At 27.0% G+C, this 16,852-nt stretch overlaps 1 protein-coding gene across 1 annotated transcript; it reads right to left on the bottom strand.

Annotated features, from left to right (window-relative positions):
• Window positions 1-272: 272 nt before the first annotated feature.
• Window positions 273-12,538, bottom strand: LOC132935593 (protein mahjong-like). The gene is made up of 27 exons (XM_061002188.1): window positions 12,409-12,538; window positions 12,132-12,285; window positions 10,342-10,492; window positions 10,120-10,251; window positions 9,928-10,055; window positions 9,682-9,845; window positions 8,638-8,786; window positions 8,406-8,573; window positions 6,796-6,929; window positions 6,578-6,716; window positions 6,278-6,511; window positions 6,053-6,219; window positions 5,719-5,992; window positions 5,380-5,505; window positions 4,793-4,946; window positions 4,554-4,699; window positions 3,657-3,830; window positions 3,010-3,164; window positions 2,706-2,924; window positions 2,463-2,640; window positions 2,198-2,409; window positions 2,052-2,136; window positions 1,774-1,983; window positions 1,507-1,705; window positions 749-903; window positions 622-688; window positions 273-520 (listed from the first exon to the last, which is right to left on the bottom strand). Exons 2-27 carry the CDS (start codon window positions 12,224-12,226, stop codon window positions 297-299), a joined length of 4,239 nt encoding a protein of 1,412 aa, XP_060858171.1. The 5' UTR covers window positions 12,227-12,285; window positions 12,409-12,538; the 3' UTR covers window positions 273-296.
• Window positions 12,539-16,852: the final 4,314 nt, after the last annotated feature.

Below are 16,852 nucleotides of genomic sequence, written 5' to 3' on the forward strand. Positions count from 1 at the left end.
AAATGTTTATTTCAGTTATGGAATCAAGGATTATGATTAAAAAATTGATGCAATAGGACAAGAACTTCCAGATTTTGCATTATCAGCTTATGTTTAATACATTCTAATGTCAACTGAGAATGAATTTTGAATGAAAGTGTTAGTGCTATAAAAACAAAGTATCAAAATAAGTTAATTACCAAAACTATAAATGGTACTATAAAGGGCGGAAAATCTCAAACAAAAAATTGTATAGTACTCAGAAGTAATGTTTTATTATTTCTTTACACTCTTTAAATTAAAATAACAAAAATGCATTACATTTCATAATAAAAATAAGTACCAGCATCTTCTGTATCTGAATTTTCACTGCCATCATAACTTGGATCATTACTTGAATCAAATAATGGAGTAGATGAACGAGAATTTTCACCAACACTCAAGTAGCTGCTATTGCTACTGCTAACACTTGAATTATTATCATTCATCTCTCCTGTTGCCATTCCTTCAGATCTCATTTCATCCATGTACAAAAGAAACCCTAATTAAACATACAAAAGCAACTTTAATTTTTACTTCTGTACACTTAAACACTAGTTATTCATTATATAAGATAAAATAATAAATTATTGTAATACTTACTGGACCTGTCTTCGTCTTCTGAACCTGAACTTTCAGAATCAATTTTTTCATCATGTTCTTTTTCAACCTAAAATTACAAATATGATTAATTCTAGTTTAACAAAATAATCACAAGGAAAAAACTTACAGCTTCATCTTCGCATCTAAATCTACCAACATCATATATTTGAACAATTGACTTATCAACATTTCCATTCATGCGTTCATTTTCAACAATAGCTATTTGAGTATCATAACTATTGCAAGCCAAATCATATATGAATTTTTTAACATCAACAGTGGCTATGAACATAAACAAATTGCAAAAACAATTAATTTTAGATTCTGAGTGGAGCGAGGAAGCTAGTGGTTTTACAATGTTATTTATTTTTTATTTTTATATTTATTTTTTTTATCCTGTATATAAAATTCCGACCAGAAGGAGTGCTTCAATTTCAACATTTAGTACCTTATCTTTTAACAAATTGGATCAAGATGGTACTTTAAAGAGGTAATTTTCAATTTTCTCAATAGTTATTTAATGCCAAGTAAAAACCCACCGACAAATTAGGTAAAACCTCTAAAAAAGGGATTTTAATTTCTAAATCTTTGTTTATCACCATAAAAACGGAAAAAAAATTATAATATTATATTATTAATTCAACTTATAGGATATAATAAATAATAACAATTTAAAATATCAAGACTGACAAACCGTCTCCGCTCAGAATCGTTTTTCTTATACAACTATATTATATCATTGAATTCAAGTTTAATACAATCCATTATACATTGACCCACTTGTAACCTACTGTACAGTAGAGCGACATCCACTTACCCGCTTTTTTTATATTTTAAAATGTTTTATAAAAACAAAATATTTAACACTATTTTCATTATATCTACCTATATTTGTGTAGTCATTAGGGTCTAAAGTTATAAATGAATTTTGGTGTATAGAACCATTTTCACGTTTCACATCCATGACATGCAAATACATTCCTTCTCCTGATTTGGAGAATTTCACCTCACATTTATCAAGACTTGGAACTGTATGCAACAACTTGAATGTGCGCATATCCCAGATTTCTTTATTTGATATAATCTATAAAGTTATAGGTAAAAAAAAAATTTCTGATTACAATCTACCTAATTTTATAAAAAATGTTTTACCTCGAGACCATTTGGATGGAAAATACCATTCACACATGGATTTAATTTATCAAACTTATGGATTTCTTTTCCAGTGATGGTATCCCATAATACACCATCTGAAAAAACTAATTTATTTGTGGCATCAAATGCTGCTTGATTTTTCATGTACCGATTTGAAAGTTTTGGAACTAATGTTAATATCCTTTCACTAGTTTCTAAATCATATATCTAGGGAAAAAATGTTACCATTAAAAGTTAATTAAAATAGTCATAATGGGCTAAAATGCAATAACTACTGTTGCTATTGAAGCTCTAGTTCCAAGAATTTTATTTTGATCATAATTGCTAAAAGTGCAGTATTCCTCATCATCCAATGAATATCTAGAAAAAAATAATATTTTAAACATAAGATATAAAAAAAAAACCAATTAAGTAAATTTACTTATGTTTAATCTCATCTTCAGATATAGACCAAATAGACGTTAAAGGTGGTATCCCAAAAGAAGATGATAACAACAACCTTTCATTATTACTGCATTGTAAGTTTGCAATATATATTTGGTGGGCTGAAAATGATAGTTCTTCTTGAGAAGTAAATAAATTGAATACTTTTATCGCACCAGTCTTTGTCCCAACAGCAACACGATTTTGACTCTAAAATTAATAACTTTATAAATATGTATGTATTATATTATTTTAATACTTACTAAAAACTCGCAACGAGTGTAATAATCTCCTTCGTAATCCATGTGGAAATGCCTGGTTGGACAAAAACGACTATGTATGAGTCTTTGGTTTAGTTTTCTAGAATGTATGTTTTTGGAAAATCTCATAGCAAAGTTTACCGCTGAGTTCCTTGGTTTAGGATCAGGACATTTGTGTGGACTAAATGAAAATATGATTAATTATATAATATCATTTGTTTGAAAATGAAATAATTAAATACTTACACAAAAAAGTTGAATTGAGGACACGTAACCATAGGATGTAAACATGAAGCATGTTGATTTGTGAAGTATTCTGTAATAATAGATTCTAAACTAACCTCTGAGTTAGTATTATTATCATTGATTGATGTTAAATCTTGGCAAATTTTTTTATGAACTGATTTAGACATGGGCGACTCAAGTTCTTGTTCCGGCTCCAGTTTCGGTAGATTTTCTGATCGTCTAGATAAATAAAATACAATTGATACATTTGCTTAAGATATTTAAACACAATTAATAAACCAATTATTAAATAAATACAAAATACCTAATGATATTCAAACGTTTTGGAGTTGATTTTATTCCTCTTTCACTAAATACAGCACCTAAAGGAGCATTTGATGAATTGGCTAATTCAGATTTTTTGTTCTGTATCATGTGTCTAGAACTTATAGGATACATTCCTCCTCTAATTGACTGATTCTTAAGTACAAATATATTTATTAATATTTATGTAATCAACCAACAAAACTAAGTATCATAATAACTATGATACTTAGTTTTGACAATACATTATTTATTTTAATTATTAAAATAATGTATTGTCTCTATCTTACAAACGTATAACATGAAAAATTTTTATTCAATAAACTCCTCTGTATTGTTGATTTTAATATTAGTCTAAATAAACCAATTACCATATTTAAAGGTAGAAAAATCAATTTTTTCTTGTCATTTTTAATTTAAATCAATTTAAGAGCTTTTTAAAATTTTTAATATTTTATACACTAATTACTCGCTTTACAATATTAATAAATAAGCCATAGATAACATTCTAACCTTTGAATAATTAGATAATAAGTCTATTTATTGTTATATTAAAGATATTAACACAAAATAGTTTCAACTGAATGGAAATTTTACATGGAAACAACACTTGCACATATATAAAAACCTCTTAAACATAATACTTACGCGGCAATGGGAAATATATGTAAATGGTGTAGGTTTGTAGGATATATTAAGATTTGCCTCTTGTACTAATGATTCTGCAGTTGTGGACAAACCTTTTGCCATTAAATGTTGATACATTAAAAGGAGAAATTGCTGTTCATTGTAATTAATTTCAGTTTGTGCAACAACATTTGCCTACAGATAAAACAATTTATACATAAAATCATTGAAGTTGGTAACTATATATTTAAATTCACTCCGTAGTAAACGAAGATAACCATACATCTCATTTAAAACGAGATTGTCCCTGTTTGAAAAACATGTCCCCTTGTCCTAACAAACTTCAAACAGGAGCTTTTTATCTTATTTTTCCATATTTGTATACTTATAGGTTAACATATACAGAGTTGATTCTATGATAATTATATGTAAGATAAATAATATTGAAATAAAGAACGAAGATAAAAAAAAGTTATAATTAGTTGAATAAATTATATAAAAATTCTTCTTAAATTGTACTAATCATTATTCAATATTATTTTTTTACAGTAGAATTAAGCTTGTGTTATTATTCATAATAATTGAAAATAAAACAAATTCTAGTCAAATGATTATCTTTTCTATAAGTTATAATATAGAAATTATAGAAATTTTTTCACTCACACAGGTGTTAAAAAAATGCACCAGGATGGACTATATCATTAACATGGTTAATTATCTAGGTGTGGAATAATTTTAATCCGCTTTAGCCTAGCGAATTTCTGTATAATTGTATAAAGTATATACTATTTATCTAATAAATTCAATGTAACTACTGTATACAAGTATTTTATATAAATGTGTTTTTAACCTGTTTGAACTTTAAACAGGAAAAGTTCAAATAGTTTGAGTTAGAATTTTTATAAATTAAAAACTTACTCGATTTATATTTGCCACTGATGCTTCTATTATAGCTCCATTACTTTTTTTTTCTCTCGAAACTAATTCCATTAACTCTAAAGCATATTTTTGAAATGTTGCATGTTCTTGACGTTTTTCTTGCAATACAGGATTTTCCATTAAACCTATATTATGTATAAAATGTATTGCATTTTCTTATTGATAAAATTTCAAAGATGCATTCACATCAACATTTTTAAAAATAATTATTTACATACGTTGTAATTGGCCACTGTTAAATAAAGGTAATTTCCTGATAATTTGTCGAACTGATTCACTGCGAGCCAATCCAGCCAATGCATGACTTGCTAATCCTCGTATATCGTCAACATCAGTAATTGGTGTTTTTATAGTCATTAAAGTAACTAAAACCTAAGGTTAAAATATTATAAGTTGTCTCTATGTTACACATTTGTAACCACTTTTTCAAAAACTATTTTCTAAACACAATATCAATAAAATTAAGATATTGAAATATATTTAAAAGCTATTACTGAAGCACAGTATTTGTGTTTACACAGAACTTTGGAAGATTTTTCTAGTATTTAGATTTTCAAGAAAATTTTTAATTATTTCATGGATAATGCTGTACCTACTAATTAATTTCTAAAATAGGTTAAAATAATTTAATTGTAATTATATAAAAGTATAATAATATATAACTGTCCATATAAGTATAAAGTTTGCAGAGAAGTTAAAAAATATAAGTGTTTCAGTGTTTGATACTACACCAAATAATTCAAGTCACATACTCGTAACATATTGAAACTACTAAACCAATCATAAATACTGAAAATAAACATACCATAATTCCATTATTATTTCTAAAACAATCCCATACTTTTTCAATCATATTATCATCATAAGGTGCCTTAGGTGTTCGTTTATTATTTAATCCATGTGATGAAAAATATGCTATACTTCCACCTTCCTACAGTTAAAATGTATTGGTTAGTTTATAATACCAAATAAATGGTAAATATATACTCTATTCTAAACAAGATCATGAGTCGGTGGCCAAATAGTACGCATGGTAGTGGGGATGGCATCTGGCTATATGTCTGACCACCGCTCAACGAAAACTGGTCGCCGCCGACTCATGATCTTATTTGGAATAGAGTCTACAACTATATGAAACATATACCCTATACATTGGTGCACCACAAACACAAGTTATAATAACAGAAAGAGCAGCTTTTTGAATATCAGCATCTAAAAGATCTCCTGCTGCTTTTATAATAATATTTAATCCGACATTGTTATTTTCAGCTTGTGGGTCATCTTCTTCCACTGTAAAGGTATCATTTTGATTAGCTGCTGGAACATTAGGGGATGCTATTTCACATAATGCCAATTGAGTTTTTGGTAATACAGCGCATATATTTAATACTTCAAGTGCATTTTTAATCACTTCACATCTGTAACAAAAATGTAATAGTTTAACATGCATAATTAAATAAATCAAATATTTCATCTACACTTGCCTTCCGAAAAAATTCCATTCATATGCAAAACTAATTATTTTCAATAATAAACTTAAGCCACCCAATTTGAGTAATTGATCTATTGGTGTCCAATTCAGGGACACTGCATTTGATAATAACTCTATTTCTTCTTGGACTTCAGCACGAGATTTTTTTGTAGACTAAAAATATATTCAATATAGATATTGTTTACTTAATTAAGTTTTGAAAATGTCATACTTTATAACCAGGTACTGAGAAAAAATTATGAACCATTGTTGATGAAATTAACAGACCAGAATCTGTTATTTTTGCTCGACGTATTTGCTGAGCTTTTATATGTAAATGTGCTTCAAAGTAATGCTTCAAACCAGCACAGGCATGACGAATAATTTGTTTAGAAGAACATTCAGCATCTTCAATTAATGAACTATATGATGGATCTTCAGATGAAAGAATAGGCAATGTACTCACCTGTAGAAATTATTATTTAGAGCACTAAGGTACTTAATTTAACTTTGAAAAGTAAATGAATCATACCATATTAAACAGTTTACGTAATCCGTCATGGTTATCAAATATTTCTTGAATAACTCTAAAATGAAAACTATGACTGAAGAACATAGTTGCGTGATATTTACTTGAATCATTAGAACACTCCAACATACAAAGTGCATACCTTATGAGTGATGATTAAAAACAAGTTAAATATAATACAAAAAAAAAATATTATTAAACAAAAAAAAACTTTGACGTACTTTACAAGATCAATAAGGACATGTTCAGGTAAAAGACAAATCCTTTCCATTGCTTCTTCGCAATATGACAAATAATAAAAGCAAATGGAAACACCGGTAGATGGAATACTAGGTTTTGGAATTAAAAGTAATTTCTAAACATAAATTAATTAATACATTTTTTAAATAACATACAATCAACTTTTAAAACCTTAACTATTTAATATCCTAAAGCATACATTGTCTTTAGTGTATGTCATACACAAATTAGCAAATAGGTATTAAGTATTCTGTATTTGCCTGTAAATGTGTGTAGGAAGGACCAATAAGTGGTTAGTCGATACTCAAATTAAAACAAGAGATTGTATACTGGCCCACTGGTTTAAAATATATTACAGCAAATTACAGATATAATCTTAGAACACAATAAATGAAAATAACACAATGCAATGTATAGAAAGCTGGTGCAGTACGTGGTGCACACCAACCACACACCCATGCTGCAAGAATACTGGTTAACCAAAGACTGACTGAGTACCAGCCAACACATTAATAGCCTAGCTACATATCCCACGATAGCAATAAAGATAAGATAACATACTATAACATATAAATATGTCCAAGCATTTGTGTTTACACATCAAATATAATTATATGCAATTAGTTTGGTAGGTATCAATAACAAACTATAATTCAGTTTGACCATACTAACCTAACATATCAGTAGGGCTTGGTAGATTAAATCATAATAATATATTTAATTTAAAATCAAGACTCAACATTTTTGGTTTTGAGAACGGTTTTTTTTCTAAATTTCTGGTTTTAATTAAGGTTTCAGGTACAGTTGTTGTATACAAAAAATTAAAAACTGGTTTCGAGCCCAATATTGTTTTTTTTTATATAATGTTTCCAGCTAATAACTATCCCAGAGTTTCTAGGAATCTATTGAAAAGGGTTAACTGGTATTTTAGTCTAGCGGACAATGAAAAAAGAAACATTAATTTATATATAACTAAATGATAAAATTTTTATTTAAAACTGTTCTAATAATAAATAGATTTCAATTTTATATTTTATTCTTATTTTGGTGCAAAATCAAAAAGTTTTATAGCTTAATTTTATTTATTTTTAGATTCTGATCAGAGAAATAAATATTTTGGTTTTATAATGCATTTTTTTTAAAAATTTGTTTCATCTTCAATATTAAGAGAATTTTTTTAAAGGAAATAGAATATTCAAAATTCAAAATTGATATGGAGTATTTAAACAATACCAGCCTATAACAAAATTGATTTTGTGTTATTTCTATTGAAATTCAAAAACAAATAACCATTAAGTACTTGAAATTTTCATTAAATCGTAAAATAAAAATTTCTAGTTATAGTAAAGTTATTAAAAAAATGTTAATACGTGTAATTTATAACACAATTACCTATTAACACCGTTCTACGGTACCTACGTCAGTACAACTTAATTAATAATAATATATGATACATTATATAATATATTAATATAATAATAATATGCTCTGTTTCAATTTATTGAGAGGGTAGGTTCTTTTTGGAACCATCGCAACTCTAATAAAATAGAGCTCGGCACCAAAGAATTTACATAAAATATAATAACCATACTTGTAATCCACGTGAATCAATGAATTCAGTGACAAAGTGTTTATGGCATAAAAGAGCAGCCAAGTATTTTAATGCTTCAAAAGTTATATAATCATTTTGTTTTTCTGAAGAATTAATTATTTTCATTACTAATTTTAGTGAATTTTTCTCGTAGGCATGGCTTAAGAACTAGAAACAAATTGTTTTTAATTTTATAATACATAATATATACATTATAGTATAAAATACATACCTCTTGATATTCTCCAGTTGGTACTAAATATTTGAGACAGTAAACTAATTTTGTAGTCAACGTAGGTGGATAGATTTGTATCCAGTTGCTTGCAATAGACTCAGGATAGAAAAAATTACCATCACCACAAATACCATTTTCTTCTCTTTCTAAAATATATTTTCAGATTTAATAATTCAATTACAACAGTATAAAAATGAACTGCCCTGTTTGGAAGGAACAAATTCATAGAATGAATTTCTTTAAAAATAATGTGTTAAACGTATTCATTTTAATAAAAAAATAATTAGATATAAAGCAAAATCTTTTTATCTACAAAAAATAAACATAATTTTCTGTTCTTTCAGAATATTGTGATAATTGTGATGGTTAAGTTCTATACAGTTCTAGTGTCAAACCTTAAGTTTATAAACATAATAGTTAAGAGCAGACTGGAGGTATAAAAAAGCTATGTTTTTAAATTAGATAGTAAGAATCACGAAAATAAAATAAATATATTTAAATAAGTTTCAAATAGTAAAGCCTGTTATTTTATCAGATAACTTACCCAAAATGATAAATTAAGAATATTAGGTTTTTCTACTTTTTATTTCACAATTTTTGAACTAACTTAATTAATTTCTCAAAAAATGGAAAAAGAACAAATTTCTATTATTTTTAAAAGAATAGGGAACAGAAAATTCCTTTTAAATGGAATGTGCAAACACTGGTAATAAATTTACTTGGTTTACTCGGCAAGTCCTCAAGACAAATATAAAGGTTCTGGTTAAAATCTTCAACAGTATTATCAACTTTATTTGAATTAATAGTACTCGTTGGTTTATGCCTTACTACAGTTATAAAGAAGTATGTTTTTTTATGTATTAAAAATGGTAAATCGATGAGATTTAAATTTATTTCAAGTTGAAATTATGTAAATAATTTTAGTATATCTATATATAATAAATTAATACCTACTAAACTATTAATAATTTTTTATAGTTTAAAATTCATCATATATTATAAATTAAAATATGTTTTATAAAAAATTTATTGAAAAATTACTTTTCGTTTTTGAAGACAGAGCACCTGTATCATAATTAGGCACCTCATAATTTGTATTTTTATATGACTGCATGCTTTGATTGATTTCTTTTTCTTCAAAAGATTGGGTATAATATGAATGTAGACGATCCAATATAATCGGGACAAGTTTATTATTATTGTCTCTACATAATTTAAAATTATATTTTAGTAATATATAAATCTATGTGTCTATATAATAAACACTATAAATGTAATTATACATACATGAAATTAGTAGCAGTGTCTGTCAACTCCATACAATATGCCAATAATCCTGTTGCATAAGTTTGCAATGGTTCATTAGTATTTTCTGCCCAAGTGAATAGCCTTTGAATAACTTGATCAATTGCAAACTAGAAAAAAAAATTGTTTTATGTTTCCAAACACTAATACAGTATAAATTAAAGATTTAATTACACTTTCAAATACAAAAGATGTTTCTAAACCTGGTATGAGATTCATTATAAGCCTACACGCAGCAACATTTAAATTGTGGTTATCTTTAGTTTGTCTTGGCCAATGATGTTCTTTTAAATAGTCCGTTAGTAACTGAAAGTATTTGATTAATGCAAATGTGAATTATATAATATGTTATAGTAATTTGATAAAATCAAAATATGTATTAATTTTAATATCTACCTTATTTATTAAAGAATCTTTGCGAAACAGAATCTCATACATCTTGCCCAATACACAATTAGGGTCTATTCGAGATGGATGGCGATCATAAAAATAATGTGGGTCTTTTATAAGATATTTTTTTGTTTCCGTTTCAAATAATTCACACAATCTAGAAAAAGTTAAAATCACAGTAATAATGACATTAAGAAATTTTATATCAGACAATTTTAATCAAAAATCATGTTTTATAAATCTGTTGAATAATGAAAAAATTCAGGTGTTTGAACGTAATTTAAATTTATTAATAAGAAACTGATACTCGGTATTGCAGTATACCAGAAATTTTCAAGGCTGGAAATTAACGAGTTAAAAATTAAAATTAAATTCAAACGTCAAGTTAAAATTAACTAAGTTAAGTAACTTGTTACTCTCTTTTGTAACAAACTTTTAACTTAATAAGTTCATTACAAGTTTTTGTATACAGATTTATGGAAATTAAATTAAATTAAAAACTGTAAACGACCCATTAATTTATAACTTTGTTGGCTTGAGAAATATGACATTTCATAGAAAATAAATGTCCTTAATGGGAAAATGTAAAGTTAATAAAAAATAATTATTACCGGTTGAGTTTGATTTATACACAATATACATATAGGTATTTTGTAGATAGCTGATAGGTATCCATTTAATATTTATTATGCATTATAAATATAATAGTGATTAGTTAGTACCCGCATGTAATAATAATTAATAGTTATAGGTTTATGATTATTGATGTATATAATAGACATAGATACTGTATATCATTATATATACTATAAACTAATAAGTAATAACTATATAGAATTATATATATTACAAAAAAGAGTTATATGATAATGGGTATAACCGTTATTTAGGTATACAATTAAAAGTATATTTATATCATACTCATACTATATTATGAAAAAGAATATTGAACATAATATTAATTAATAATTTATATTTAGTCATAACATTTCTAATTTTGAGTAGGTACAACGAGTTTGTAACGTTTGTATACTTAATTAGCTTTCGTATAAACCAATTTAATTGATAACTCATTGTAATTGATAATTGGAACTATAGTATGGTTATTTTTTTAAACTCATTGATTCATTGATGTGCACAGTGCATTGTGCAATACTTCAGTTTAAATTCAAGTTTGTTGTGATCTCACTGTGGAGTTTTTTTTTTAATATTTAATGATGACAGAGTCGAGAAACCTTGTGTCAAAATAGCCACATTTAAATAGATTTTTTGAACAGTTACCTGAGGATACTTTAGATCTCAATGGACATTTTGTATACAAATGTATCCTTTGCCTTACAAAAACTAAATTGTTGTGAACTTCAAAAACACCCAATTCAAATCTTAAAACTCAAATTAAAGTAAGTTTCTAGTTGTATCGTAATATTAATTAATAATTAGGAATATTTTTGTAATTATCCTAGTTTGAATAATTAATTTGAATTAATTAATAATATTTAAATTCATACTTACGTGTAAACAAAAACATGACATTGTAGATTCAATTAGTTTATTAAGATTATTAAGATAATACCTTGTAAGATATTTACTTTTAACTTAATTTAACTTACTTTTTCCAATCTTAACTTAACTTAACAAGTTAAAAAAAATTGTTAACTTGCCCGCCTTGTTAATTTGCATAAAATAGTAGGTATTATATAACTTTCAAAATTAAAAAAATCTTAACTATATCTAAAGGTATTAATTTATAAAAATTGAAAAAGATCCATCATTAATATTAAGACAATTTTAATTACCTGATCAACGTCGGAATGGGGTTGTAGTTAGTGGTCGGCATTTCATATTCCCATCTCCAGAGCAAGTTGGTTAGCTCGCTGACTGACTGCTCCATAGCTCTATGCAACGGTAACTAAACACCAAGTTACCACTATGGCAGGACGACGTTCAAATCTGTTGAAAATAATTAATAAATAACGATTAACCACAGATGTGGTGATGGAATTATAAAAAAAAACCGATTTTTGGATCTATTTTTTCTACAGGAAAATCTTACTAATCTTACTAAAATCTTACTAATCACTAATCGCAGCCCGGGAAGCAGCCAATGGTAACATAAAAAATGTACTCTCGCAAAACTTCTTTAATCTGTTCAGCAGAAACCACAAGCGATAACTAATGACCAGCAATTACGAGAAACAACAACAACAACAACTAACAATGCGCGACTCTTGTCTTGACCATGATAATGAACCAAGATAGTATGGACTGGTTGTGACATGATGGGTAGGTGGTAGTGGTGCGGTCAGGTTTTAAAACGTAGTTTCCGTAGAGAGGGAAATCTTGCAACCGAAGCGATCGTAGTGATAATATTTTCATGAACTACCAAGTATCAACTATTCAATTGTGTTCCGTTCGTTCGTTCGCTGGACGGCGGGCGCACGCCGCGCAGTGGGCGTGCAACACGGATATAGATACTATGGTTGCACAACGAGCAATAATATAACGGCGCCAAATGTTCTTATCAAGTTACATATATACATATATAGTATCCATACAAAAAAAGTCGCGTCATACTAGCGCTCCACAGTGGCTAGGTAACCAGGTTTGGTTAACGTAACCTAGTAGTAGTTGTAGAGAGCACTATTAAAACGCGACTTTTTGTCAGAATTGATAAAAACATTCGGCGCCGCTCAGCGCTGTGATCCAATGTGGGCTGTCGTGCAACCATAGTATCTATATCCGTGGTGTGCAGTGGGTTGTATTGTTCTTTGTTATCTATAATTTTTACTTATTTTCCCTCGTAAATTCGTAAATAATATAAATATTAAATTATGTTTATTATTTATTAAAATAAAAACAAAAATTGTACTCATACATTTTTTTATTTGCTACATTTAACTCAAATTCATCAATAAATTTAAGAGCGTCATTTAAAACCTAATATATAAGTAGCTTATATTTAATTTTACCAATGTGTAGGTAAAAATATATAAATATATAAAAATATATTTAAAAACTACTATTCATTACCATTAGATCTTTTGAATTTTTCCTTATGCCCTCCGCTAGAAATTGTCTGTTCAATAAACCAAAAATATCATTAAACATTTTTGAAAAATGTTCAGTTTTTTGGCAGTCTTTTAACTCTAGAACTTTTACATAATCTCTGTAATATTTCAATCCTATTGATACAGAATAACTAAATATCTGAAATATTAAAGTTTTTTTCAATAAAAGTAGTTAATAATTATTGTATACTTACATTAATGTTTATTTATACTTGGGTGGCTAACTAAACGTTCATTTTTGAAAAACTGTCCAAAACTAAATATCTGTTTGTAATTTTTGGACATTTGTTTTAAGTCTTCTTGGTGTAGTTGTACATAATGTTCCCACTTAATGTAATTTTTTTCATTAGACACCTAATTATTGTTAAATAAATATTACGTAATACTTAATACTGATTATTTTGTTCTATTTTATAGTTTCAATAGTAAAACCAAAAATTAATTAGCAATTACTATTTAGGTACCCTTAATGCTTACTATTGTACAATCTGTTTCTAATGTAAACTTTCTGTTTAAAGTATCAAAATAGCTATTAAATATTCTAGTAAATTCTTCTGATTCTTCACTCCCACCAAGTCCTGATCACTGACTTTCTCTATAAAACTATATTATAAACTATATTATAAACTAATTATAATTATAATTGCTTCAAAAATAATTCCATCGCAAAATTCTGACTTTGTTTTCAGTATGCTTAACTACAAATTATAGGTACGTTATAGCAAAAAAAAAAATGGAAAAATGGGTGATCGATAAAACTGAAATATACCTACCACTGATTTCAAGATCGTTCTTAACTCTTTGAAATACGTATATGTTTCGATAAATTTTTTTAAAAAAATACTATTTTAATACAGATATTTGATCTGTATTGCAAAATATAGAGTAACCGATAAAAATGTTATAATATTGAGATATATCTACACGTGCATACACGACTACGAATGACTACTCCACGAATGCAATTAAATACGTTTTCTAGAAATGGAAGCTTGAACTTATATCACCATACTAAATACGACTTCTAAAATAAAGATCCACATCATAATATTGCAGCAATAATTTCACAAGAAAACCATCGTGGTGGGTAAAAATAACGATAAACCAAAAATATCGTAAATTATACAAAATTATCGTGTTTTGCCGATTTAATATAATACAACAATGCAATACAAACTACTCCATCAAGCATATCATCATCCACTGCCCAAACTTCAACGAAGCTAGAAAAGATCTCAACATCCCAGACAACTTGTACGAAGCAATTGGTCCATTTTCAAACTTTCATAGCATAAATTTATTTATAAAAAAAATTGAATTGTACAATAACATATAATATTTAATGTAGAAATTAACACCTGTAAGCTAATAACCAGGGCTAGGATTTGTATGCAATAAAAAACGATAAAATATGCATTTGATTTACCAAAATATGCAAAAATACGCATTTAAATTTTCATAAGATAAACACAAAAATATAGTTACAAAAAAAATATTTTATTGTTGAAATACATCAGTGATAAGCTATTCGTCTTAAGGGTCACGTTGCCAGTTTTTCAAATTTTTCACAATTCTATAAAATTTGAAAATTAAATTTTATATTTTAGTTGCCACTTCAATTATAAGACTTTTACACTAATCTACTACCTGATACCTATTTAGGGGGGGGGGGGGGGTTGATAGGGTGTATTATATCGAAAAAAACGATTTTACGGGAATAACGCTCAAGCTTTGTAGAATTGTCGGATTCTGATGACTTTTTTTTTATCTGAAAGAAGAAGACTTCCTACAACCCATTCCGATCTCTGATTTTGTATTTTATTTCAAATAATTGTATTAAAAAATTTGTAAAAAAAATGCTTTTTATCTTGTATTTTTTTAGACATATTATAAAGTTTGAGAATGAAATATTGAAAAACAGAGATCGATGCGGGCTGTAGAATATTTCTCTCTAGCAATTAAATAAAAATTATGAAATTAGGTTGATTCTATAAGGTGGTATCATTATTCCCGCAGAATATATTTTTGAGGACAAAATGGCATCGGCATCGGGTGCCTTAATATAATATAATTGAGAAAAAAAAAAATCTAGAAATAAATTTTATAATTCACATTCACTACGAGTGTTACATGCTACGATTACATATTTTTTCAGATTTTCGAAAATGAATGTCAAATTATTTAATCTTTTATTGCATACCTATTATACCATAGGATTGTATTTATAAAAATAAAATTTATGTTTGAAAAAAAAACCAAGTATTATGAAATTTACTATAAAACATTTATTTTTCGCATTCTTATAATCGAAATGTTTAATAATATTAATTTTATTCAATATATGCAATAATATGTATTTCATCCAAAATATGCAAAAACATGCAAAATAAAAATACCGCCATTTATCTCATCATGAGGTGATTCGTGGACATTACTGACAAAATCAATAATCAGAAGTCGCAAAAAAAACATGCTTTTGCATATAAATCCTAGCCCTGCTAGTAACCTATGTAGTTGATGCTTAACCAATAAAAAAAAAAAAAAATATAATACAACAATGTACCTATTTAGGTTAGTAGGCAGGTAAAAATTATAATATAATAAACAGATTTCCCAGAATTCATGGAGATTACACATTAACGTAAAACTAAGAGATTCGACCCTTCAAAAATTCAATTTTTTGCATTTTATTCATGTTTTTTTTCTATTTTTCTTCTTTATCTATACATATTACATACGAATGTTTGGTTTTTTTTATTCATTGGATTTTTGTACGGTTTGGTTAGAATTTTGTATTAATTGATTGTAGTAATCCACCGTAGATTGAATTAAGTAAAAATACAAACTTGGTATAACTTTGATACTTCAGAGATAAATTATACACTTACGTAGGTACAAACCACACGGGGTCAGCGATCTACCACATGCGTAGATTGCCTACCTGATAATATACTGATGATGATTTTTCTGATATCTGATAAAAATATTAATAATTAACTCTATGATCTGTCCCATATGATTATATTGTATTAAACAAGGCGGCCATTCTTATTACTCAGCTGATCACGAACGATGGTTGACTTATTAGTGGTAATAATCTATCTTAATAATTATTATTTGTTGCATGCTAACGTTTAGTCGTATAGATAATTGATAAATGTCATACCTATGTGATACCTAATAAATAAATACAGATTGCTTAATTTTTGAATCATATGCCGTGTATGTCTTTTTAAATGTTAAGAGGACGTCGCATATACGGATGAGTGGATGACATAACAAATTTTTGTTAACTAGTTTCAATAGTGGGCTGTTAGTCTTGATATTAGAGCGAATTGACCAATTATCAAACTTCTATGTAACAACAATATATTTTGTGTTCTCTAGTTGGTTTTATACGATATTTTATTTTTTAAGTGAATTATCAATTATGATAATTTTCAAATTTT

This window comes from Metopolophium dirhodum, chromosome 1, assembly GCF_019925205.1.
Source record: "Metopolophium dirhodum isolate CAU chromosome 1, ASM1992520v1, whole genome shotgun sequence".
NCBI lineage: Eukaryota > Metazoa > Arthropoda > Insecta > Hemiptera > Aphididae > Metopolophium > Metopolophium dirhodum.